At 38.2% G+C, this 25,882-nt stretch overlaps 1 protein-coding gene across 4 annotated transcripts in view; it reads right to left on the bottom strand.

The window, feature by feature from the left end:
* The window catches only part of LOC125237370 (protein transport protein Sec24C-like), a 42,338-nt gene extending 19,290 nt beyond the window's left edge, over window positions 1–23,048 (bottom strand). For 3 of the 4 annotated variants that reach the window (XM_048144378.1, XM_048144380.1, XM_048144381.1), the window contains exons 1-12: window positions 22,913–23,048; window positions 19,043–20,360; window positions 18,563–18,676; window positions 11,389–11,603; window positions 10,096–10,221; window positions 9,307–9,424; window positions 7,491–7,576; window positions 3,793–3,982; window positions 2,728–2,837; window positions 1,927–2,040; window positions 1,129–1,218; window positions 126–311 (exon numbers count right to left, since the gene is read on the bottom strand). In XM_048144378.1, coding sequence (XP_048000335.1) covers window positions 126–311; window positions 1,129–1,218; window positions 1,927–2,040; window positions 2,728–2,837; window positions 3,793–3,982; window positions 7,491–7,576; window positions 9,307–9,424; window positions 10,096–10,221; window positions 11,389–11,603; window positions 18,563–18,676; window positions 19,043–20,339 — 2,646 coding nt within the window. In that variant the 5' untranslated portion in view covers window positions 20,340–20,360; window positions 22,913–23,048. Of the gene's footprint in view, window positions 1–125; window positions 312–1,128; window positions 1,219–1,926; window positions 2,041–2,727; window positions 2,838–3,417; window positions 3,528–3,792; window positions 3,983–7,490; window positions 7,577–9,306; window positions 9,425–10,095; window positions 10,222–11,388; window positions 11,604–18,562; window positions 18,677–19,042; window positions 20,361–22,912 lie in introns of all 4 variants that reach the window. The other variant, XM_048144379.1, reaches the window with a different exon arrangement.
* Window positions 23,049–25,882: the final 2,834 nt, after the last annotated feature.

Below are 25,882 nucleotides of genomic sequence, written 5' to 3'. Positions count from 1 at the left end.
AAACCACAACAAACCTGGTAGCATTAAAGTCTTCGCCCATATTTGGAGGAAACAACTTCGGGCAAAGTTACACGCAACATGGGCAAAGTTGACATAGAACAGATGGTTTCTATAATGAGAGTTACCTGCACAGCGGGCAGCAAAATCGTCTCCGTCTCCTTATTATCCCCGAACATGTTCGGCAGCTGCTGTAATAACGCCTGTAGAACCACACCGCTTTCCTCTGGCGTGACTAAGAACCCTTCTAATAGGGGTACAAACATGTCACCAACGTCACCCACTGACATCATTTGTGGCTGCGCGAGGGAGCCCTGAAAACAAAAATGTGTAATTTAAAAAAGTGGACTTAAAAAAAAGATGTGGGAATGTCTGTATTGATTTTGCTAAAAGGCCAGGCCCCGTAGCCGAATGGCATTTCTGCGACGCGAAACGAAAACGAAACGCCGCGAAAGGTAGTCTGGCTCTGTCGCGCTAATACGCAAGAGCGATAGAAGAAGCATAAGATAGAGATAGATATCTACGAGCGTTTCGTTTCGTGAGCATTTGTGCATTCGGCTACGCACGCTGTTCTACGATATATTTCTTTCGAATTTGACAAATGGCACTGTAATGGTCCAATTGTACATCATGATGGGCCAAAATAGACAATTTTGATGACTAATATTCTATAAACCTGACGGTCCCATGTTTTTGAGCTGTCAAATAAACTAATAGAAAAATAATATGTTATTCGTTTTGGCGTCAGCGAAAGCTGGCGCGATACCGCTCAAGACCGAGCAAAGTGGGACCCCTCCCCAAGACCTCCAACCCCCGGTGGGGGTCTTGTGTTGTAGGTCAAAACTCATTTAGTGGGTAAACTTCTTTCCCTCCCTCTCGATAAGAGAGGGGGCCGAAGGAGGGAGTCCCGCACACCCCCCCATCAAGGCCTTCCCGCGGCTGGGGGGACGGTGCGTAACGCATTCCCCACTCCGACAAAAAAAAAAGTCAAAACTCATTTTAGGTTATCGCGCTCGCCAAATGAATAAGTAAGTTTTATTCGTTTAATAAAATAAACCCAGCGAGTGGGCAAATTTGTCAACTTATGGCAATGTTGCCAAGATCAACGGGCAAAGTTGCCGGCCAACTTACCTTGATATTGTAGAAATGGACGGTAGAGCTGTATGTGATGAAACCGACACGGGTCCAGCTTTTGCCTGTCTGCTCGTCTTTGGGTATCGCCTGTCAAAAATAGAATAGAATAGAAAAAGTTTTATTCGTAAACACACAGACAATAAACAATATTTATGAATGACATAGGAGAATAAAGTGCCACGAAATGCCCTCACCTCAGCATATTGCTGGCGACTTCCAGCGCTGGTCTTCCGGTGAGACCATTAAGTGAGAAAAATCACGGAAGGCAACAGACAAAACTAAAGAAACACGAGGCATTAAAGAACGAAATACAAAAATAACGAAACATACAGCATTAAGAAGTTATAAAAAAAATATAAACATTTGACAATAATAATAATAGATGTGGCGATCGAACCTGCCATAGTCCGGTCGGACACAGCGTGACTTGACATTAAGCATACGCATGTTACTAAATATATGATTATAAAGCCTTAACATAAGTAGTTAAGTGATATAGGATATAGTCAAAAATCTATTTATAAACTTTGTCGTTTAACGATTTATGCTTTTCTGCTCCAAACATTTTTATTTTAAAAGCATTTCTTAAATTATTAGACATTGAAAAAAATAATTCACGTACCGCCTACATTCCCATAAAGGAGTAGGCAGAGCACATGAAACTAATCAAAGCTTGACCACTTTTGGCAATTGAAGTGTTCAAAGAAAACTAAATTGTGACAAGAATTGAAATTGTGTGTGTAAAAGTTTTTACTAACACCTGAAAATTCACAGTGAACATTATGATAACAGTACCTCAATGATCTCCTGTATGTTCTCGCATATTGTGTGGACGAGGCCGCTCTTGATGGAGTTGTACGACACGTCGATTAGGAATACTATGGCGGGCGGGTTGGGCAGCGTGTTATTCTGAAATAAAATAAAAATTTAATTTATTCAAAAGACATAGGTACATGAAATAAAAACGTTAACTTTTTTTTATTATAAATGGGCTTACTCTTGGCCACAGACTAGCCAAAGGCAAAGACGTGGCCTACGATGGAGTGAGCTCGCCCAGAAGATGCCTGTTCACTCTTGATTTGAAGGTTAACTTTATTAACCTTTTGATCACTACACCTAGACCGTAGTATCATCGTAGACCTTGTGGGGATGCACAAAGCTTGATATTGGGCTGTAGCTGTGTGCGTCATTTGACGTCTTTGGCGGTCAAAGGGTTAAAAACAGACAGACACCAAACCGCGTGAAACTGAAAACTCTCTAGGACGACAATATATATTCGGGTTCTAAAAATTAAACTTTAGACCATTACTGTTGTCTGGAAGAGATCTCTTTATAGCGAGGAGACCGCCTGTTAGTTGATAGCTCGTTTTGCTCGGCTGAGCAACCTGCCTCAGTCGAGGCACGTCTAAATTAGACGTTTGCCGCATGAACACATTGCCTCGCGGCGTTCCTCACTCTGCGTGGACCCATAAATCTTTCATACCAATACTCGACATTTTCGGGATGCTTCAATAAATTTCTAGTTTAGGAAATTTACTCGTACCAGTCTTTAGAACTAAAGCGTTAAGCGTTTAAATACTAGAATGTTTTACTTACTCGACAGTACTCCTTGGTGGCGACGATCTCGTAAGCTCCGAGCGCCATCTCTGCTGGCACATGGCCATACTGTTGCATACTGTTGATGTACTGTGTGTACTCCATGGGTACTGTGGACAAACAAAGTTGTTTTATTTGTAGGTAAAAAAAGGATTTCGTAGATTATAAATTAGGATGAAATGAATCATGACTGAATTCGCTTTTAGAGCAGCTTAATTTTAAATTTAAAAGTGAAATGTCGACATAAAAATTGTTAGTTCGACTTCTAAGCCCAAAAACTTTTGATATTGACAGTTACTCAGGACAATAATGAACTGTTAGACTGTTACAATAGTTAATTAACCCTTAAATGCATGATATTGATAAGATTTATTCAAATTTGAATTTTGACATGCTGTCAATAGAGTCAAAAATACATGATGCAGATATAATATACATTACTATGCATTTAAGGGTTAATGCATGTGTGTCATAAAGTATGTGGCACGTGAATTTTACTTTAAAAAAGTGTACATGATGCAAACATTGCCCAAGTGATGCAACTTTGGCCATATGACGCAACTTTGCCTACTTCGTCTAACTTCACCATTATTTTTAATATCATTATCAATAAGCTACCAAAAAAACCCTTATGGCGCGACTGTCCGTCTCTACTCTGTCAGTCACGTTACTTTTTTTTAAATAACATACCTTCAGTAGTAGCCTTGCAGAATGCACATTTGAAGTGTCTCCCAGCGTCTATAAACTTCATGTTAGGACACATGTAGGCTTTGCACCGCGAGCACCGAACCGGGCCCAATGTTGGACTCCCGGTTAACTTTACGAAGTCTAGGGCAGGTGACAACGACTCTTGCTTCAACTATACTTGGCAACATTGCCCCAACGATGCAACTTTTCTTATAGGTTCCTACTTTGCACATGTAACGCAACTTTGTTCAGAATTTCAATCATATTTTGCAACTTTACCCCGATAATACAACTTTGCCTACATGTTCTTACTTTACATATATTTCACAACTTTTCCTACTTTGTCTGTAGTTACCATTACTTTCTTAAATGACATACCTTCCGTAGTAGCCTTGCAGAAAGCACATTTGAAGTGTCTCCCAGCGTCTATAAACTTCATGTTAGGACACATGTAGGCTTTGCACCGCGAGCACCGAACCGGGCCCAATGTTGGGCTCCCGGTTAACGCTGCGAAGTCTAAGAGGGGCGGTGGTCGCTCTTGCTCGTAGATTTCTGCCATGGGAGATATCTGAAATAGAAAAATAACAAAAATAAGATGTATATGTAGAGGAGAAACTTCGCCTCCTTTTTTTTTTTTTTTTTTTCAATTTATTTGCGGAATACGGGTTACATAGGGTTGGTATAATATAATGACATGTTCTCCATATTCTACTTAAACAAGCATGCAAATTTTATGTATTTCTGGCGGATTGATGTTAATCAGTCCACCAAATACAAAGACCTAGCCTATTTACAAGTTTTAGCCAAACATGCATAATTATTATTAATAATTACATTAAAGATTTAAAAATTCATTAATGGAATAAATATTGTGATCGCATAACCAGTTATACAGAGCAGTTTTGAACTGATTGAGATGTAGATTTTTTATGTTCATAGGAAGCTTATTATATATTTTTACACACATAAAATATGGACTAAGCATTGTTTGTTTCAAGCGGGCTTTAGGTACACTCAATAGGTCTTTTTGTCTGGATATCCGGTCGTTGTAGGTTATAACCTCATAGTTTTTATTAAAATAATTTTGATTGCTGTGCACAAATACAGCTGTTTCGTATATATATAACGAAGGCAAAGACAAAAGTTTGTGATGTTCGAATATGGGTTTACAAGAGTCAAGTGGCTTAAGTGAAAATATAGCTCTGATACATTTTTTTTGTTTAACAAAAGCTTTTTGAATATCAGGGGAGTTACCCCATATGGTAAGTCCATATCGGAGAACAGACATTACGTAGCCATGGTATGCTACAAGGGCTGCCTCACGCGATACCGATTCTCGTAACTTTCGGAGTGGAAAAATAAATTTATTCAATTTTTTACAGACATTTTCAACATGAATGTTAAAGTTACAATGCTCGTCTAAATGTATGCCTAGAAACTTTACGCTGTGATCTAAATCAACTTGTTCTCCGTTGTATGTAACATTAAGATCTTTGGGTTTGCTCTTCCTCGTAAGATATTGTACATGCTTAGTTTTAACAATATTTATGGACAAGTTGTTGTTTTCTAGCCATTGTATAGTGTTGTGTAAGGTTTGCCTTATCTCTTGCTCGTATGTCTGATCATCCAGGCACGGTATTATAATCGATGTGTCGTCAGCGAACAAAACAGATGGATACTCAATGAATTGTGGGAGGTCATTTATATATAAAGAGAATAGCAACGGCCCTAAGACGCTACCTTGAGGGACCCCGAAGTTATTTAATTTGTAACTTGATGTATAGTTTACTATAGTATTTTCTTCTTCTTTAATTATTTCTGTACATTGAGCTCTTCCACTTAGGTAAGATTTGATCCAGCAATGAATATTACCTCTCACACCATAAATCTCTAATTTGTCTAGAAGCCTCTTATGGCAAACCAGGTCAAATGCTTTTGACATATCGAGAAAAAGAACGCTTACAGATTGACCTTGATCTACATGATGTATTACTTGTTGTAACAAAGAAAATGCAGCAGTTGAAGTTGATTTGTGTTTTCTAAAACCATGCTGATTGTCAGTAAGTAGACTGTACTTATTAGCGAAATTGGTAAGTCTTTCAAATATTACTTTTTCAAAGACCTTTGAGAGGACTGGTATTAGAGCAATCGGCCTATAGTTACATACTTCTGTTTTTTTACCTTTCTTGTATAGCGGTTTAATAACGGACTTTTTAAGTTCACTTGGAAATAAACCTTGACTTATTGAAAGATTTATGACATATGACAATGGGCTACATATTGATTTAGAGCATGATTTGAGTATTTTCGAGTTAATTTCATCGTAGCCCGCTGAGGAAGTATTTTTCAGCTTCATAATAATTTTATGTACTTCTACTGGTGTAGTGGGATTACAAAACATAGTGTTGTCATAACGGCTAAGGCCCTGAAGGTATGAACTGTAGTTTGGGTGGAATTTATTTGATACATTTATATAATAATCATTAAATATCGTTGCTATGTCATTTGGGTTAGTAATTATTTGACCATTGTTTAATATTTTTTTTATTTGATTGGATTGCCTGGAGTTACCGACCTTTTTACTTATAATATCCCATGTGGCTCTACATGCATTTTTAGATTTATAGATATAGCGGTGATTACTCAGTTTTTGGGCAGAATGTATGCACCGTCGTAGTATTTTCGCATAACGTTTATATTTTAATTTATTATCAATACTAGGAAATAAGCGTGCTTGAAGGTATAATTGCCGTTTGCGTTTTGTGCACGATTTGAGGCTTTTTGATATCCATTTAGCTCTTTGAGGTTTGATTGAGACTGAAACTTTAATCTTAGGGAAACAGAGTGAGTGAAACATGGTCATAAGTTCAAAAAATGTGTGTTCTATCGCCTGCACAATGTGTTCTGAGGAACTGTTTGACATGATGCTAACGTCCACTTTTCATCATCGCACCGCTCGCCATCGACAGGGCGCTCATCCACACACCTTGCAACCTAAATGGTCGCGCACCGTACCCGCACGCGGTTACAGAGGAATTTCCTCCCGCGGACGCTCCGGCTGTGGAAGAGCCGAGGCATTCCCGATGAACTACATACAGTATGGGGTTCTTCAAAAAAGGAGTGTACAAGTTTCTAATGGGTCGGCAACGCGCATGTGACACCCCTTGAGTTGCAGCCGTCCATAGGTTAAGGTGACCGCTTTCCATCAGGTATACATGTTTGCCACCGACGTAGTATAAAAAAAATACATATAGACTGTTAACCAAACCTTGGTACAGTCAGCTGCAGAGAAAAGTAGACAAAGTATACAAATTTGTATGCAGGGGGGTCTATTTTTCTCTGCAGCTGACTGTACTAAAAAAAGAAAGCAAAATTGAATAATGTAGGGTTCAGCGACCAATTGGCTTTATAAAACGCCAGCCTTCCTAAACCTTGACGTTTGCGGAATCCAACAAGCCATAACACTTTTAAAAATTGATTGTAAATCTAGGGGCAAAGTTTTAATTCCCATAGAAAATTTTAATTTCGTGCATTTTTAGTGCCAAGATTGGGTAGACCGTCTATATAGGTAGTAAAAAAAATTGCATGCCAATATATTATTGAACTTTGTGCACTAGTCCAATAACCGGAGTCCTTCGAAATTCAACTAAAAAAATGCTAAAATGTAAGTGTGTTTAATGAAGCATCACACTTTGTCGGTTAGTATGCAAGATACACTTATGTCCGTCAGGTTTTTCCATACAACTAAAACAACTGTTATTACTTACTAATAACTAATAACTACTACACTTATTACTAGTACACTAATGCCTATTTATTCTAAAGTTACAATTTTGCAATTCACCCAAACAAGTTTGTCCTTCAAATAGTCTGACACATTATAGTAAGATCTTTTACCTTTTAGTAAGATCTTTTTCTCTTTTACTTTTTAGTAAGATCGGTTACCACTAAGGCGAGATTTACTTGTATTTTTATATCAATACCTACACTGTCAAAGCGGGTTTATAGCAATCGACAAAGTGGGACGTTATCCCGTGCACACTCACAAATGAAGACATCCTAAAAAGGAAACTTACCACAAGACAGAACGGCATGGCGGTCTGCTTCAACAGATCAGCTGTAACTGGCACGTTGTACATCGAGCTTCTGATGAATCGTGGGCCTGAAAAGAACCAAAGACATATGTAACTCCGTATAGACAGATAAAGTCTAAAAATAAAACGTACTGTCTTCGGTTACCGCGATAGTTATGAAATAAAACTATGGAAACGGATTAAATCGCGTATAATGAATTTAAAATTCATCCCGACGTTTCGAACTCTTTACACCCGTTCTTCCCGTTCACCACGAACGCTGTAAAGAGTTCGAAACGTCGGGATGAATTTTAAATTCATTATACGCGATTTAATCCGTTTCCATAGTTTTATTTCATGAATAAAACGTACCTCAAAACCATACAGAAAAAGGTACGGTGACCTAGATGGCGATACACCTTTGGGGGACGCTCAGCTAGATGGCTCTAATATTAATATTTGACATTTTAACACATATCAAGCTAAGAATATGGGCCAAATTGCCAAAACTGAGGTTCAAAAGTTTTAAGTTTGTGTCGAGAGATGGCAGTCTGTGCACTGTGATTACACATTTTACTTTGACAGTAACTCTCTATAATACTCGATCCTCTTTGAAAGAACAAATATTCGTTTAATACTAGTCTACGGTATACATTTTTTTATAAATGTGCTTACTCTTGGCCACAGACTAGCCAAAGACAAAGACGTGGCCTACGATGGAGTGAGCTCGCCCAGAAGATGCCTGTTCACCCTTAATTTGAAGGTTGCCGGGTTATATGAGCTCGGAAATATAGCCGCCAGCAAGAAGTTCCAGGAATTCCACTCTTTCCATATAACAATTATTCCATCATGCGTAATATAAAACTATATTTATGATGCTATTTTCCTCGATATAGTCGATATAGAACATTTTTCATTTTATTTTCATTAATACTATAAAGATACGTATTCTGGAAAATCTGTCAAGATGTAGTTATTAGTAGTATTAAAACACTTTATTGCAAAAACGGGTACATCTTACAAAAATAACACAATGTCAATTTATCCCTTTAAGGAATATCTTCCAGCTAACCTTTGAGCAACTCAAGACAGACATAGTAAAGCAAAAAGCGCCTAACCTTATCAGAGATAACTAACATACACTAGAGAAATTTCGTCGGGTACCACGGCGGGCGGGTGGTATAGTGGTAAAGACGTTAGCCGCGTAAGCTGAAGACCCGGGTTCGATTCCCGGCTAGGGTTGCAAAAAAACGGTTTTTTCTGGCTTGGCTTTTATTTCTGGAGTATGTTTTTTTTCTAATGTACAAAATCTCAAAATTTGCAAAGCAGTTAATACTTTTATACGGTTTTTTAGACTTAATGTTAACTATTGAACGAATTTAATCAAATATCTTTAATTTCTGGTTTTATAAAAGTAATATTTACGAAATCTGTAGTTGGTAGTTATCGCTATTTTCTGTTGGCAACACCACCGCCTCTCCACGCTACACGCAGCATCGGGGATTCCCCAATAAACGTTTGTATACTGAATGTTAATCGAATTAAAATGTACGTTATTGTTATTGAAACACGTCACAATTCACGAAAAACCGTTATTGTCGAATTATTTGTTCATCTGAAAAAAAAACCCTATTTATAAAAAAAACCATGGTGCCCGGTTTTTTTTTCACAATTTTGAAAAAAACATTTGGTTTTTTTTCTATTTGCAACCCTATTCCCGACTCGGCCACCAGAGGGCCTTGTCGTTTTTTCTTTCGTGTATAATATCTATTTCAATTTATAAAGCAAAAGGTTACTAGTAAAATAAAGCAAAACTTACTAGCATTGCCCTTATCGTCGACAATGAAGTCAGTAGTCACTAGCGGTGGCACAGCACCCTTCTCATTGGTAGTAAACACACCACCTCGGCTTGCTTGGTCGTCAGCCATAACTTGAATCTAAAATTATATCAACCAGTATATAAACTAACTTAAACTAAAATTTTGAATCAGAGCACCAATTGGGCCATTTTTTTCAAGGTTGTCCACCCCACTTTTTTTGTAAGGTACAGCGGGGCAAATCTCGACTGGGGGACAAATGTATCCGGTCCATTTTTTCCATGTTTACAATGTTTGCATTATTAAATAGATTGTCCACCGGTGATATATGGCAGGCGTGATCAATGGATACATGTAGAACTTGACATCATAGTGTAATAATAAATAGAAACAAAAATTGGGCAGGCGTGTGGTCTAGTGGTAAAGATGTAAGCCGCGTAAGCTGAAGACCCGGGTTCGATTCCCGGCTCAGCCACCAGTGGGCCTTGCCGTTTTTTCTCTATCAATTTATATTATATTAATAGAAACAAAATTAAAATTTTGAAAAAACTCCCGACCGCAACATAGTAGACCGATTTTCATGAAACATGGCTAAGAACACTCCATGGCTAAGAAGACTGTCAGCTTTAAAAAAAAACTAAATCTAAATCGGTTCATCCGTTCGGGAGCTACGATGCCACAGACAGACAGACACGTCAAACTTATAACACCCTGTCGTTTTTGCGTCGGGAGTTAAAAACTAATTTAAACGACTAGTGTGCTGCGCCCGCTGTTATTAAAATTTTACTTACAGGGCTTGGCATCTGGTCAGGGTCCAGCCGCTTCTGAGGTTGCTGGCCGTATTGCTGGCCCGGGTACCCTGGCTGCTGAGCGGGGAACGGGGGTTGATGCTGGTACTGTGGCGGGTACCCAGATTGCTGTAAAGAATGCAATATATATTGCTATCAAAATGAAGGATAAATCGCTTGAAGTGTACCTGTATGAGGTTTTGTGAGATGATGGATAAACGTGAATCTTCTGTCTTGTATTAGTTTATCTGTGCTTTTAGATTGTATTAAGTTGTATAAATACTGTCTGTTATCAATTTCACAGTGTATTAGTCCGCTGTAATGCTATGTAAATTTTTTGAATCAATAAATAAAAATAAATAAATAATTCGAAGTTGACTGTGGGATATGGGTTAAATGTGGCGAAGGCAACAGGCTGGCAACCCGTCACTGAAAATGTGTTGTGATAACCTATCGTTGGCATAGTACATTACCACACCTCGGACACTGGCGATCAAATATATGAAAGAGGCGCGTTCCTAGCACACAGTCTAAGCTCGTGTAGGTGAACGCGTACTATACTTGTATGAGTGAAATACGACAGGTCGACTGTTCGCGTTTTTGACAGGCGGTAACTGTAAGGTATCCGAGAGGGGATGGGCGGCACTTTCAGCGGGGAGCGGGGGTGGCCATACTGTACGATAGTACTCTTTATTATACTGTGCTTACAGTGAGCACTTTCAGAGCACATGCTTTAATTAATGACGTTATCCTCACGTAATTAATGTAATTATATTGCGTTCTCGTTCTCGCGGCGGCTACATTCCGTGCACTGCCCGAAACATGTCGCGATATAATAACGTGAGTACAACTGGTCGGAGGTCATTAATTTAGTTTTCATCACACCCGCACTTTAAATGTGCTATTGCACACAGATGGAGCGTGAGTTATAGAAAAATCGTTCTCCCAAGGGAATAATGAAATTTCTTGTGCCGTACTTAACTTTTTTACATCTATTTACATATTTTTTACATTCATGGAAATCCGTGATCTCTGCCTACCCATCTGGGAAACAGGCGTGATTATATGTATGTATGTATGTAGGTATGTATTTTTTACATTGCGAGTGTGATGAAAAACATTGTATGTAACTCGGGGAGTATGAATATTACTAACTCGAGTCTTTAGCTGTCGCGATTTAACTTACTTTCGTTAGTAATATTCAACTTCCTCCCCTTGTTGCACAATGTATTATTAAAGATTGAACGAAAATTGAATGTCTATGGCATATGTATTGTAAAATTTTGAGAACCATACCGGTTGCTGGTACCCTTGCTGCATCGGCGGTTGGCCGGGCATCGGTGGTTGCCCCGGCATAGGCATGGGCGGTTGACCCATCTGCTGGGCCATCATTGGCTGCATTGGCGGTTGTCCAGACATGGGCGGTTGTCCAGGCATTGGTTGTCCGGGCATTGGTGGTTGTCCAGGCATTTGCCCTGGCATTGGAGTTTGACCAGGCATAGGAGGTTGACCTGAAAATTGAAAAAGGGAAGTGAAAACCATGGTCCTGAATACACGTTAATGCATATGGTGAAACACACGACACAGCCAGACAAATGAAAATATACAACGTGTTTCCGGTATCACTCAAAACCTCAGACACCCCAACAGATTTTTATTTTTTTAAACTCATCTAGAGTATTCATCTTTTAATCTAATGGTTACTTTTTTTTTAAATGAATTTTTAGATTTCTGTACAGCTCTACTTGACATTTAGCTCTACACTCAATAAAATAATTGCTAACTACCATCATAAACCATAAAACTATTTATTTGTGTACGTTACTGCAACGACATAAGGTTTACCAATAGGCAGCTAAGATGTCATTGTAAAACACTTTAAAGCTTTGTCACAGTAAACTTCAAATTGATGGACATGACTGTTATCGCAATAAGCAAATTTAAACCCAATATTCAGAATGACAAGGTTGTAATTAGGTACGAGTTCAATTTGTTATGACTTATGATAAACATTAACATTAAACTGACAAACAACGTCAAACTCCTAGCGGAAAAAATAATCGCCCAAGTAACCATTGTAACCAGCCAGTATTAATACCCCTAAATACTGAAAAAGGTAAACAACCTCTAGCAATGCGATATACACAATGTTGTATTACGAATACAATAGAATAGGCACGTAAAAAATAACTAATCATACTAATTTAAATAAAAATATTACCCCCATCAAGATATAGCTCAATCGATTCTACTCTCGATTCTGAACAAACGGTTTTCAGGTTTTTAGTGTTAAGTGAAACACGGTGTATATATAGGACATTCTTACACAGATTTACTGAGACCAACGGTAAGCTCAAGAAGGCTTGTGTTGTGGGTACTCACTACTCAGACAACGATATATACAACGTGTTTCCGGTATCACTCAAAACCTCAGACACCCCAACTGATTTTTTATTTTTTTCAACTCATCTAGAGTATTCATCTTTTAATCTGATCGTTACTTTTTTTTTAATTGAATTTTTAATTTTCTGTACAGCTCTACTTGACTTTTAGCTCTACACTCAATAAAATAATTGCTAACTACCATCATAAACCATAAGACTATTTATTTGTGTACGTTACTGCAACGACATAAGGTTTACCAATAGACAGCAAAGATGTCACTGTAAAACTCTTTAAAGCTTTGTCACAGTAAACTTCAAATTGGACAGGTAATCGCAGTAAGCAAATTTAAACCCAATATTCAAAATGACAAGGTTGTAATTAGGTACGAGTTCAATTTGTTATGACTTATGATAAACATTAAGATTAAACTGACAAACAACGTCAAACTAGTAGCGGAAAAAATAATCGTCCAAGTAACCAGCCAATATTAATACCCCTAAATACTGAAAAAGGTAAACAACCTCTAGCAATGCGATATACACAATGTTGTATTACGAGTACAATAGAATGGGCACGTAAAAAATAACTAATAATACTAATTTAAATAAAAATATTACCCCCATCAAGATATAGCTCAATCGATTCTACTCTCGATTCTGAACAAACTGTTTTCAGGTTTTTAGTGTTAAGTGAAACACGGTGTATAATATATAAATACTTATATACATAGAAAACGTATATCTGTGCTCTTCACACAAATAAATGCCCTTACCGGGATTCGAACCGAGGACCGCGGCTCAGCAGGCAGGGTCACTGCCGACTGAGCCAAACCGGTCGTCAAAAAGTGTATGTACATTGTACAGTCAAGTTCACAAACATCGTTACAAACTGACATTCCAATATACATATATACACAACCTTATTATCATTGTTTTAGAGACATGTATACACCGTGTTTTTTTTGTTTTCCGTTAAATTCGACTCGTAGCTAGGTTCATTATCAGGAACCACTCAGTATATCACTTTTCTTTTTTATCGCAAAAAAAATTTTTTCGTCATTTTCATACATAATAAATTAATTTATTAGTGTGAGAGACCCTTAAGAATAACATTCAAGTTAGTGTCAAGTGACTGATTGACGGCACATGTCAAAACAAATAACTTTAGTAATTGGTAAAGGCTCTCACACATGTCAGTATTCAGTATTCAGTATTCATTTGACTCAACACAACCCTGTAAGGGCACTGCAATAAAGTAACAAACTAAAACTAAGTAACTAATAACACTATATACAAGATTACTATACAATACAATATATGTATTTACATTTATACGGCCGGCAACGAAGCTATATTATATTATATCATAGGGTGACAGCAGAGAGCGCGACGTTTAATTTAGTCATTTAATTATGTGAAGTTAGATATTGTTCTTATACTCTAAATATTCTTTTACAGAATAGAATGCGTTGTCTACAAGGAATGCTTTCAAAATTTTTAGGAACTTATTATAGTTTTGTTCATTTTTTATGTAGTTTGGTAGGTTATTATAAATTTTTATTGACATAGGATAGGGACCATTTTTGTGAATTATTAATTTTGACGGAGCTTGGAACAAATTATTTTTGAAGCGAGATTCGAATCGTCGGGGCATATCTCCAAGTTTAGTGTAGAACTCAGAGTGCGTTTTAACAAATTTACATAATTCGAAAATGTATAGGCAAGGTACTGTGAGAATTCTTAGATTTCTATAATGAGGCTTGCTACTATCAGGTAGCTTGATATTCGCCAAGATTCGAACGCATTTTTTTTGGAGAATTAGCAAGTCTTGTGCGTTTGTACTGTTTCCCCATAAAATTATAGCATAGCAAAGCCATGCTTGGGTGAATGCATAGTAAGCTGTGAGAGCAGTTTGTAAATTAGTGGTCTTTTTTAATTGTCTCAGGGCGTAAATAAATTGGCTAACTTTTGTTTTTATTTTTTCGACATGGTCTTTCCAATTCAAATGAGAGTCAATTGTTATGCCGAGAAGTGGGAAGGAGGGCACGCATTCTATTTTTTTATTTCGGAACTCAAAATCTATGTCTAATTCTTGTTTTTGGTGGGGCCTGAATTGCATTATTTTAGTTTTTTCAAAATTGATTTCTAGGTTGTGGTCTTTTGTCCAGTTTATAATGTTAGTTATTTTCTCCGTTAGTTTTTCATTAAGGTTTATACTGCCGTCACATGATAACAACAACGAAAAATCATCCGCGAACATTACACATTTTTCATCAAGAGATTTTGGAAGGTCGTTAATGTAAATGATGAACAGCAGACAGCCGAGCACGCTGCCTTGTGGTATAGAGTCCGACACGGGCTGGACATCTGACCTGATAGTGCTAATTTCTTTTGACTTGTCATTCGTGTATTCGATATCAACGTACTGCATCCGGTTGCTTAAATAGGATTTGAACCAATTATGCGTAATGCCTCGCACTCCAATACCGTAGAGTTTATCGAGCAATATATTAAATTTTACTTTTTCATAGGCTTTCGTCATATCGAACAACACACCGATCGCGTACTCTTTTTTATCTAATACATTTAAAATATCATTAACATATTTGTAAGCAGCTAAAGTGGTTGATCGTTTTTTGCGAAAACCGTTTTGCGCGTTATCAAGGATATTGTATTTTTCGCAGTAGGAGTAGAGCCGTTTGCACATGACTTTCTCAAATATTTTAGAAAGTACAGGTAATAGCGCAATCGGACGATAGTTATTCGGGTCGGATCGCGTATTCTTTTTATGTACAGGTTTTATAATGGCTTGTTTTAATTTATCGGGAAATATACCTTCAGAAAACGACTGATTGATAATAAACGTAAGTGGAGGAGTTAATACATCCGCACAAGTTTTTATAAGAGTGGCCGGTAACTCGTCTATTCCGTAACTCATTTTGTTCTTCAATCCGCGTATTAAAGAGTAGACCTCTTGCGGTTCCGCCGGTCGCAGGAACATAGAGTTCTCCGAGGGCTGCAGCACGGGCCGCCCGCGCGGGGCCGGCTCCGCGTCCGCCCGCGACCGCCCAGCATTCACAAACAAGTTATTGAATGCGTTAGCAACTAACTTAGGGTTTGATATTAATTTGTCATCAATAGTGATTTGTAAATTTTTCTTATTAAAACTGGTTTTCTTATTGTTATTTTGTTTAATTATTTGCCACATGCATTTTACTTTATTTGGTGCCTTATTCATCTTTCTAATATATTGTAGTTTTTTAGATGTTATGATAGCCTTCTTTAGAGTTTTTTCATAGGACTTATAGTGTTGATTTAATATTTGATTCCTAGATGCTGTAACGTGGGTTCGCAACAGGCGCTTATGTCTACATGATATTTTGATACCTCGAGTGAGCCAAATATTAGAATTTCCTGGTTTTATTATTACACGTTTTTTAGGAATACATTTGTCTAGAATTTCAATAAGTTTCCTGTTAAGAGAATCATAGTTATCATTTACAGTTTGATATTGAGATATATATGCGTCCCAGTTAATTTTTTCTAGGTCTTGTTTAAATAATTGAATGTTTTTTAAATTATATGTCCGCTTTGTTTGGTACCGAAAGGTTGCTTTAGGTAGGTTTTGATCAATATTTAAATCGACTAATTTTATTGTCACGCACCTGTGATCCGAGAAACCTAGTTCAGTTACTGACGTTGTGAAATTTCTTGTGAAGTTAGTAAATATTAAATCTAGACACGTCGCGCTGTTTTGATTTATCCTTGTAGGCTCACGAATGTGTTGTTTAAAGTTGTATTCCAGCATAAGGTTTAATAAGTTATTTGATTGTTGTGATTTTGTTAACACGTTAACATTGAAATCCCCGCCTATAATAATATTTTTGTCACAAAATTTGTTTTGAATATGTTCCATAATCAAATTTAGTTGGTTATAAAAGGTATCCGTCTCTCTGCCGTTCCAATATAATAGTATGAGTATGATATCAAGTTTTAAAAGTTCAACCGCGCAAACTTCTATTACGTATTCGATAGACATATCTGTTATCTCCTTTCGTTCTTCGTATTCGACGTCATCGCGCAGTAATATGGAAACGCCACCTCCGTTGTGTTTCTCGCGAAAGAATGATGCTGCCAGGTGGTAATTTTTAAAAGAAATTAAATTTGCTTTGGCCTGGGATAACCAGGTCTCAGAGATACAAAGAGCTATATCGTAAGCCTCGCTGTGATCTTCTAGAAACGCCTCAAGACAGTATTGTTTGTTTACTAGGCTTTGCATGTTTTGAAACATGATATTAATTGTTTCGAGCTCCTCGAAAGGTATTTTCTCCTAGGTTTGGGCTTTGGGCTTCTGTAGAGTTAATTTCCGTAACATCAGTTTCTTGCAAAGGATGGTGAACCTGATCTTGACTTGGGGGCTCAGGTTGTACGGAGGATTGTCGTTGTTTGTTAGGTACATATATTTTTCCATTTACAATTAATTTGTTATCTCTGATTATAGCATGATTTCCGCTTTTCCTTTCATCTATTAGTATTCTTCTTAATTCTCTACGCTTTTCAGCTTTTTCAGGATCCAAGAAGGAGATATTGCCAATCCAACATTTTTGAATAAGCGCGAGTTATTTAGGATGTACTTTGTCATTCTTTTAGTTATTAATTCGATGACAATCGGTCGCCGATATCCTTTTTTCCGATTCGAACAATGTCTTCTATGTATCCCTCCAGGTTTACATTAAGTACTTCCGAAAAGAGGTTTATAACGTGATGTTCTAGCTCATTGTTATTTTCCCATCTCGATTCTTCCATCCCGTACAATACAAATTTCTTATTGTGTTCTCCGTCGGTTTTCTGGACAGTAGTCACGGCGGGCTCGCGGCTTTGCTGGCCGGCTCCGGTCTTTAGTAAGGAGCACTCCGCTTCGAGACACCTAATTTTATTATTTAAGGTTTCTATTTCTAACCTTAAAACATCTTGATTAGTGGCAATTTTTTGGATTTCCATATTCATTTCTGATTTTATGTTTTTGATAGGGCCTTGGAGCTCTTGTTGAATAAGGGTCCTCATCTCTGATGCTATTCTAGTATTTATTTCCGAGATAATCGACTGTTTTTGTAAGTCTAGTTTCTGATCGAGTAGTTCGCTGAGTTGTTGTAGAGTTACGTTTTTATCATGCTCCGGCTGCTCGCGTGGTCGCGGAAGAGAGAATGTTGGTGTCTGCATTATATTGGGGGACAGTTGTGCGTCCTCGCCTGCTTTGCTGCTGTTCATTGTGTCGTCGCACGACATGTCAGTGGTCTCTAACATTTGGGGTACGCTTCGACTTAAGCCCGCTGGCGTCACGGGCGTATCGTCGTTGCGGTGACGACGTGTAATAGAGTCGCAAACATGGCAAACCCAATGCTGCTCCAGAATTGTTTGTTTCTCTCGAAAATAGGCCGAGGTTATATTTAGGCAATGATAGTGATAACTTGATTTACATTTCGTGCAGCTAAGAAGTTCCCCTCTGTCAATCTTCAAATTACATCCCATGCAAATCATTTTGGTATTTTCTTGTTTTTCTTTTTTATTAAAAAGAAAAAGAAAAAAAAATTAAAAATTGAGAACCAGCAATGTACCTTAAAACGGCAATGAAAAGCGTCCAATACGGGCGAGCGTTATCTGCGTGCGCTGTGACTCATGCGGGCGCTCGGCGAGTTGTGGTAGGTCAGTTTTCTTGACGGGCTACACAACGATATATGACACTATACGGGTTATGCACTTTTAGCATTTATTTGTTAATTTTATTATGAGAGCGAACTTTAACACTGCTTTGTGCGCGGTAGCGACGGTAGGTAGGCATGTGTTCAGTAGTTATCTTCATTTTTTTAATAACTCGATAACCGTAAGAGATAAGATGCTAGTTTCTTAGAGAAATTAATTGTATTTGATCTAAAGAACCTTCCCTTAAAGTTAACGGAATTCAATAAAAACAGGGTGTATATCAACTCGACCATACTACTGTTAATTTCTATATATAGATAGTCACACTAAATTTTTTGTATCGCTGCAACAACAAGTAGTAGTAATAGAGTCATAACTTTGCTTACCATAAGGGCCCTTCTGCAGCGGTGGCGGCATGTGGGGCATACCAGGCAACGAAGCAGAATACTGGCTAAATTGCGATGTTGGCGGTTGCTGAACGCCGGGCTGAGGTGGTATTCCTAAAAATATGGTAATTATCATAAAAAATTATCTTGGGATTGTCAAAAGCGGACCCCAGGCTCCCATAAGCCGTGGCAATATGCCGAGATAACGCAAGGAGGATGAGGCAATTAGTCATGGACTCTTTCAATACTAAAGGCTATAATTGTACCCATTATGATTGCAGACGCTTTCAGTTCAATTTTTCCACATTCACATATAGGTCGAAGTGTATACGAAAGAACCCCCACAGATATAAGATAAGCTTACAGATAAAACTCGAAAATTGGTGGACGTAATTATTGAATGGGGCATCTTTGGCGCTATTAATATTCAGCTCTAACCTCTAACTAACAAGTTATGAATGTAATTTTCCGATTTCATACCTGGTTGACGCTGGCCAGGCATCGGTGGTTGCCCAGGCATTGACGGTTGGCCAGGCATCTGTGGTGGCTGCCCAGGCATCTGTGGTGGTTGCCCAGGAACTTGGGGTTGACCAGGCATTGGTGGTTGCCCAGGTTGAGGGGGTAATCCCGTTTGGGATGGTTGTTGAGGGAACTGCGGCGCTCCAAACGGTGGCATGCCGGGTTGCCTTTGTTGAGGCATTGGTGGTTGCCCTGGCATTTGCGATTGCTGGGACATTGGTGGTTGCCCTGGCATTTGTTGCGGCATTGGGGGTTGACCTGGGTGTGGTGGTTGACCTTGCATTTGTTGTTGCTGGGACATCAGTGGTTGACCTGGGATTGGTGGTTGCCCTGGTATTTGTTGTGGCATTGGTGGCTGTCCAGGCATTTGTGGTTGATGAGACATTGGTGGCTGTCCAGGCATTTGTGGTTGCTGAGACATTGGTGGTTGCCCAGGCATTGGTGGTTCCATAGATTTAGGTCCAGGACCCATAAGCCCTTGAGGTCCTGGCTGACTGTGTGGAGGCATCTGAGCTTGAGAACTTGGAGGCTGTCCTGGTCTATGGATTTGTCCGGGTGGTCCTTGATCAGGTTGGCTCTGTTGGCCTGGTGGTAACTGACCAGGTTGAGGACCAGGAGGCATATGAGGGGGGCCCTGTGATGTAGGAGGCAGACCATGACCCTGAGAACTAGGAGGCATCTGTCCTGGAGGTAATTGGCCAGGTGGGCCTTGGCCAGGTGGGCCTTGCCCCAGCGGGCCAAACTGACTTGGAGGGCCTTGCCCTGGGGGCATTTGACCTGGCTGCGAGCTTGGTGGCATACCAGGATGACCAGGCGGGAGCTGCCCTTGAGGCCCCATAGGACCAGGAGCTTGGCGATTTGGCATCGGCCCAGGACCTTGCTGACTAGGCGGTTTTTGCATAGGTCCTTGCGGGAATGACCTGTTTTCTAAATTAGGTGTCTGACTTTGCGGTGGCTGCCCAGGCATAGGTCTCGGAGGGAACTGTCCTGCACTTGGCGGCCGGAATCCGGGCTGTCCACCAATGTTAGATGTTGGCGGGAATTGTCCAGGTGGTAATTGACCGGGAGGTACTTGAGTAAAGCCCTGAGGTCCGTTCAAGTTCATGCCCTGCATTTTCTGGGCCATATCGCTGTCGTATGGTTTATGTGGCCCGTTCTGGCTGTACATGTTAGCGTTGTGGACTCCGTTGTAGTCGGGGCTGAGAGGGTTGTTTGGTGCATTGTTGTTCGGACCTGGGGGCAGGTATTGTGGATTCATGGTGTTGGTTAAGCCGTGTACCTGTAATGGTGAATATGTTGTGTATTAGTTGTATTTATTAAGCTTTGCAAGTAAAAACGATAAGACCCTGTTCTAAACATATTCAGGTATTTACAGGTAGGTAGGTTTAGACTAGACAAACTATCTAAGTAGTGAAATCGTGCAAAGTGAACTATTTTAGATAGCTGCCTGTCTAAAACAAAATAATAATAGGATAGTTTTAATATTTTTGATAGTGTTGATTACTTCATACAAATCATAGCTTCAACTAGTTTTTTTATTTATTATTTAATAAGCAGGCAGAAAGTTAAAAAACTGATATAACCTGTATCCAGTGATCATTATGACAGTAATCATAGCCGAGTTGTAAATGTGATGTGCTTGTCTAGTCTATTTGTAAATTGATTCACATTTTGTGCTGAGCACGTCTTCTGGGAGTTTGTTCCAAGATCTCACTATTTTGATTGCTCAAAAGTTTTTATCCAAGGGTTCTCTCTAGCTTTAAGTGATGACCTCTCAGACGAGTGTTGTTATTAAGCTTGGACATCTCTTGAAATTCCTTGAGGTCATAATGTCCCGTTAGTATTTTGTATTCTCTATTAACACTTTGAATGTCTCATATTAAACGCTTCTACGAGCGGTGTGCCCGACAGTCGGGTTCTTGGTAGCGAAAGTGTTAAATCCCCACATTCTATGCAGTCTTTGAGAGTAGTGAGCTTAAGGTAGTGTTGACAGTATGTTTCGTGTTTTAAGGATTTTTTTAATTATTTGGCTGAGCAACAACATACTGTGAGGAAAATACCCTAATATTCAAACCTGTTACTATTCAGGACTCAACATACATTTATTTGATTCAATCTGTTTTAGGTTTATTCATTTGATGACTTCTAATTCTAAATACATTGCTCTGTCTTGATAATAAATTTAATAATAAATAATAATAAAATAATATTAAGTCACCGTCTGCCGGAAATAAAATTGGATACCGTTTTATTAGGCAGGCGTCCGGTTTTTTATCCATAGCCCAGTAAATCACTTTCATCAAAACATTTTGATATCGTGATCCGGAATACCAAATAATAAACGAACTGATATTGTGATAAATAATGTGATAAAAGAACTAAAGCTCACTACTCTAAAAGACCGCAGAGAACGTGGGGATTTAATAGAGACATTCAAAATACTAACTGGACATTACAACCTCAAGGAATTTCAAGAGATGTTCAAGCGTAATAACAACACTTGTCTGAGAGGTCACCACTTAAAGCTAGAGAGTGATAGATCTCACAGTAACCCTTATAAACACTTTTTGAGCAATTAATCGAGTAGTGAGATCTTGGAACAAACCCCCAGAAGACGTGGTCTCAGCACAAAATGTGAATCAGTTTAAAAATAGACTAGACAAGCACATCACATCTACAACTCGGCTATGATTACTGTCACAATGATCACTGGATACAGGCTATATCAGTTCTTTAACTGCCTGCCTGTTTATTAAATAAATAAATAAATAAAATAAAATAAAATAAACAAGCAGTACATTTTTATTGAGAACCGTTGAAGTAGGACCTTAATTTGTGACATATTGTGATCAATTTATTTAATTGAATCGATGCATATAAGGCACGGAAGATCAGCGCTGGAAGTCACCAGCAACATGCTGAGATGAGGCCATTACTTTCCTGTGCTCTCCTTGACTGTGCTCACAAATAAATTCTATTCTATTCTATAATCAATAGCATGTGGATACCATTCAAGTGCTAAAGAAGAAAATTAAATGTTAGAGTTTGTGATAAGTATGTTTTTTACACAATAAATTGTATGATATAAAATATATGTCAAACAGTAAACTGTGCTCACAAATAAATTCTATACACCACCCCGACCGCCGAGGATTCTATTCTATAATCAATAGCATGTGCAGGCGCCTTTGACCAATTCGAGCAAGTGCTGCAAGCACATACACTAGAGAAAATTAAATGTAGCTGGAGAGTTTTTGTGATACCAGTGGGTATGCTTTTTCTTTAGTGTTGGTATCTATTTCAGTTTATAATTTATATATGTATGTTACTACTTAAAAAAACAAATCAAAAAATATTTCATAAAATAATTTGAAATATATGTCAAACAGTTTGATAAGAATGATGAACTGAGTATATATTTAGGTTAGTCTTTTTGTACCCAGTTCCTTAATATTTTATTATGAAGATGCCGTTAATCAAAGCATAAAAAAGGATAAATCAGGAATGACAACTCGATAAACGTTGCAAAATAAGTCTAATTAGGATTTCATTAGAACCAGTTAGGTCACTTAGCGTAATCAAAATACTAACAATAATCACTCATTTATAATCAAAAAACACTCTCTAGCTAACTCTCAAGCCACATATTGCGTAATAACTCCTTAAATATAACGAAACTCACTTAAATCTTCAGAAATATCCTAAATATTGGTAAGAGAAATCTGACAGCTGCCGTTTTCGATTCATAAGTTATTTTTACACTAAGAAACAATAATTACACGATTGAAATTTGCACAGAATGGAGATAAAGAATCCCTTTTTAATACTTACGGCTTATGGAGTGTTTTTTCACGATATTTTCTAGTAAAAAATATAAACAAGAACACGACCAGCAGAATATACACGGGCCACGTATCTTGGCGGTGTTGTCAGCCACCAAGCGCTTATGTGGAACTTACTGACTGTCCAATTCTTGCGCGTGAAACGGAACGTCAATCTTTTAAAATTTTCGACTGCTACTGTAGAAATAATTAGTCTTAATAAACAAATAACATGTACAATAATATAATACATAAGCATGTGCTATTTTGAAAACAATTTTCTATCAAATTATTTGATGGTATTTGATGATGTGTGTAAAAATAATTGCGTAACGGAACGGTGTGACTCAGCATGGCAATGCCAGTAATCATCTGTCATATTCAAAGCAGAGACAATAGAAAATAAACTGTATGCGTTACGTAATAGGGTATGAATTGACATAAAATAATAATGTTAACCTACTTATCTGCGGAAGATTATGATTTCAGTAGTCTTCATTCCATTCAATTTATTAATTTACAATGTATTACCTATCCTCAAAATAACCTAATATTTAAAAGTGGTCAAAAGGCACCGTTAACCTAATATTGAGAAATGACCTAAATAGGTCGAGTCATTAATATTAAGCTACGTAAGCTAAGTCATTTAGAATAGCAACGGCCTTTTGATCTAAGATAGATAATCATAATTATCATATTGACTATTTATCTCAGATATGACAGTAAAAAAATATAAACATCAATGTCTTAATTGAAAGCTCATTAATATAATATAATTGGAGCGAAACATAACAAATTCTAAGTAAAACCCAATTAACTCATAAAACTTTATTTTATATACCTAATATTCAAACGTTCATATTAAACCAGCAATGAAAAACAAAACACTAACGTATGCTGCAAAAGAAAATAGGTTTCAATGTGTGCGTGCCTGCGTGGAAGTGGAACGAATAATACTGCGCAAGACAGAATTCGAAATGATTTGAATTTGGAACTACGCTTCTTCTATCCTCTTTCCTCTATAGTGGTTGTGAAGGAGTATGAGCGAGATGGGAGATACAGTTTCGATAAGTGAACTTCGTGGTAGAGATTGCTGGGGATGACACACCCTGAGTTGTGCGCATGCGTGATTCAGTATTCAGAGGGTTGGTAGGGATGGGAAAGCGTCTTGACGATAATATCGATAGAGTTTGTCGTATTACTTATATGATAAATTATAAAAGTATTTTTATCATTGAATATGATATATAATACAATTCGCTGCTTTATATTGTCTCCGGAGGCTTTCCCGAGGGTCAACATTAAATTAAGGGTCTTCAAAAATACACTCCATTTTTACAGGCGTATAGTATACGTTTTTAAACGGATGGCAACGCGCAGCTAACACCTCTAGACTTTTTTTATTTATTTTTATCTACTTATTAAATACAGCAACTATCTGTAGGAGGTAGGGCATAGCGAATGATATTCCGCTTTGTGTGGTAGGGCACAGCACAGCGGATATCGTCTCGCTCGAATCTAGAGCAGAGCCCAACTGGGGTAGTACCTCCGCCTTACAGAAGACCGCAGCCAAATAGCACTAGACCCTACTCATAGTGTTGTGTTCCTGCCGGTGAGTAAGGCTGCCAGAGCTCAACGAGGGTGCGGTGCTGATGACGGGAGGACTTAGTTCCGTATATTGTCCTTTAGAGTCGTCGGCAACCCGAACCCTCCTTGGAACTTGTACACTCCTTTTTGCTGTGTACTTAACACAGCAAAAGGGAATGTACAAGTTTCTAATGGGGTGGCAACGCGCATGTGACACTGTTTGCGTTGCATGCGTTCATAGGTTACGGTGACCGCTTTCCATCAGGCGGACCGTATGCTTGTTTGCCACCGACAAGTAGTCACACTTGACTTGGCGGGCGTGTGGTCTAGTATTCCCCGGCTCGGCCACCAGTGGGTCTTGCCGTTTTTTCTTTCGTGTATGATATCTATTTCAAAACAAAACTATCTTTACAAGTTAATCCTAATACAATAGTGCGTACTTGCAAGCATCCATTGGCTACGACGACTGTTTACCATCAGTGGGCTATAATATGCTTGATTACCATCGTTGTGTTATGTAAATTAGAGCATAAAAAAGACGTATTAACAAACAAATTTGCTATTTAAAAAAAAGTAGAAATAAAAAAAATGGATATGTTTTACTGACCTTGCATTTTACCTAATCTTTCCTTCTACTAATCTTCATCTTCAATTTTTATCGATAGTTCTTAGTTCATCCTTACAGCAACTGCCCTCCCTCTATCGATCTGCATCGACAAAGCCTAATTTTGCCTGTTTGCTCAATATTGTACACGACCAAACGTCTTAAAAACCACCATTTAACAAGTCAAAATAAATCTTAAACTTATATTTTTAGGATAGATTTTTGATAATCGAAGTTTTAAGGTGAAGCCTATAGGAAATTGAATTTAATATCTTCCCATCACGTCATAGCACACAATATTGTATTTTACTCACTGAAAATAGATGCCATTTCCGTGCGCTGCATACTAAGTGTGGTTCTCATAGACCGCTGGAAGAAGTGTTTCAGCAAAATGTGTGTTTTACTATGATACCTGAGTTATTAGGCTCGGAGACGGTCTGAGCTGGGCTGTGGGATGGTGTGGGCATAGTGGGCAGTGGGACTCAGCATGTGGGACTGTGGTTTCGGTGAGTTACTAACCATTAAGCCTGAAGTAATAGTCTTAGAATAATTTTTAGGGAAGATCATAGATAAATTACTGAAAATTCGTTTTTAAGATCATAAATTCCTTCTACTCGTATGAGTGGTTTTTTTAACATTTATAAGTGGGTTTTAACCCTGAATTTAAATTATTGACCTAGAGGCCGTCTGTAATTATAGCTACTGAGGCCCAAGGCGAGCTTTGCACGTAGCACAACGTCACGTCAGCCGCCTTTTTTATTTAAGTTCCGATAGGTATTTCAGTACAAA

This window comes from Leguminivora glycinivorella, chromosome 21, assembly GCF_023078275.1.
Source record: "Leguminivora glycinivorella isolate SPB_JAAS2020 chromosome 21, LegGlyc_1.1, whole genome shotgun sequence".
Classification (NCBI taxonomy): domain Eukaryota; kingdom Metazoa; phylum Arthropoda; class Insecta; order Lepidoptera; family Tortricidae; genus Leguminivora; species Leguminivora glycinivorella.
The sequence above is the reverse complement of the archived record's forward strand: the minus strand, read 5'-3'. Positions and strand labels throughout refer to the sequence as shown.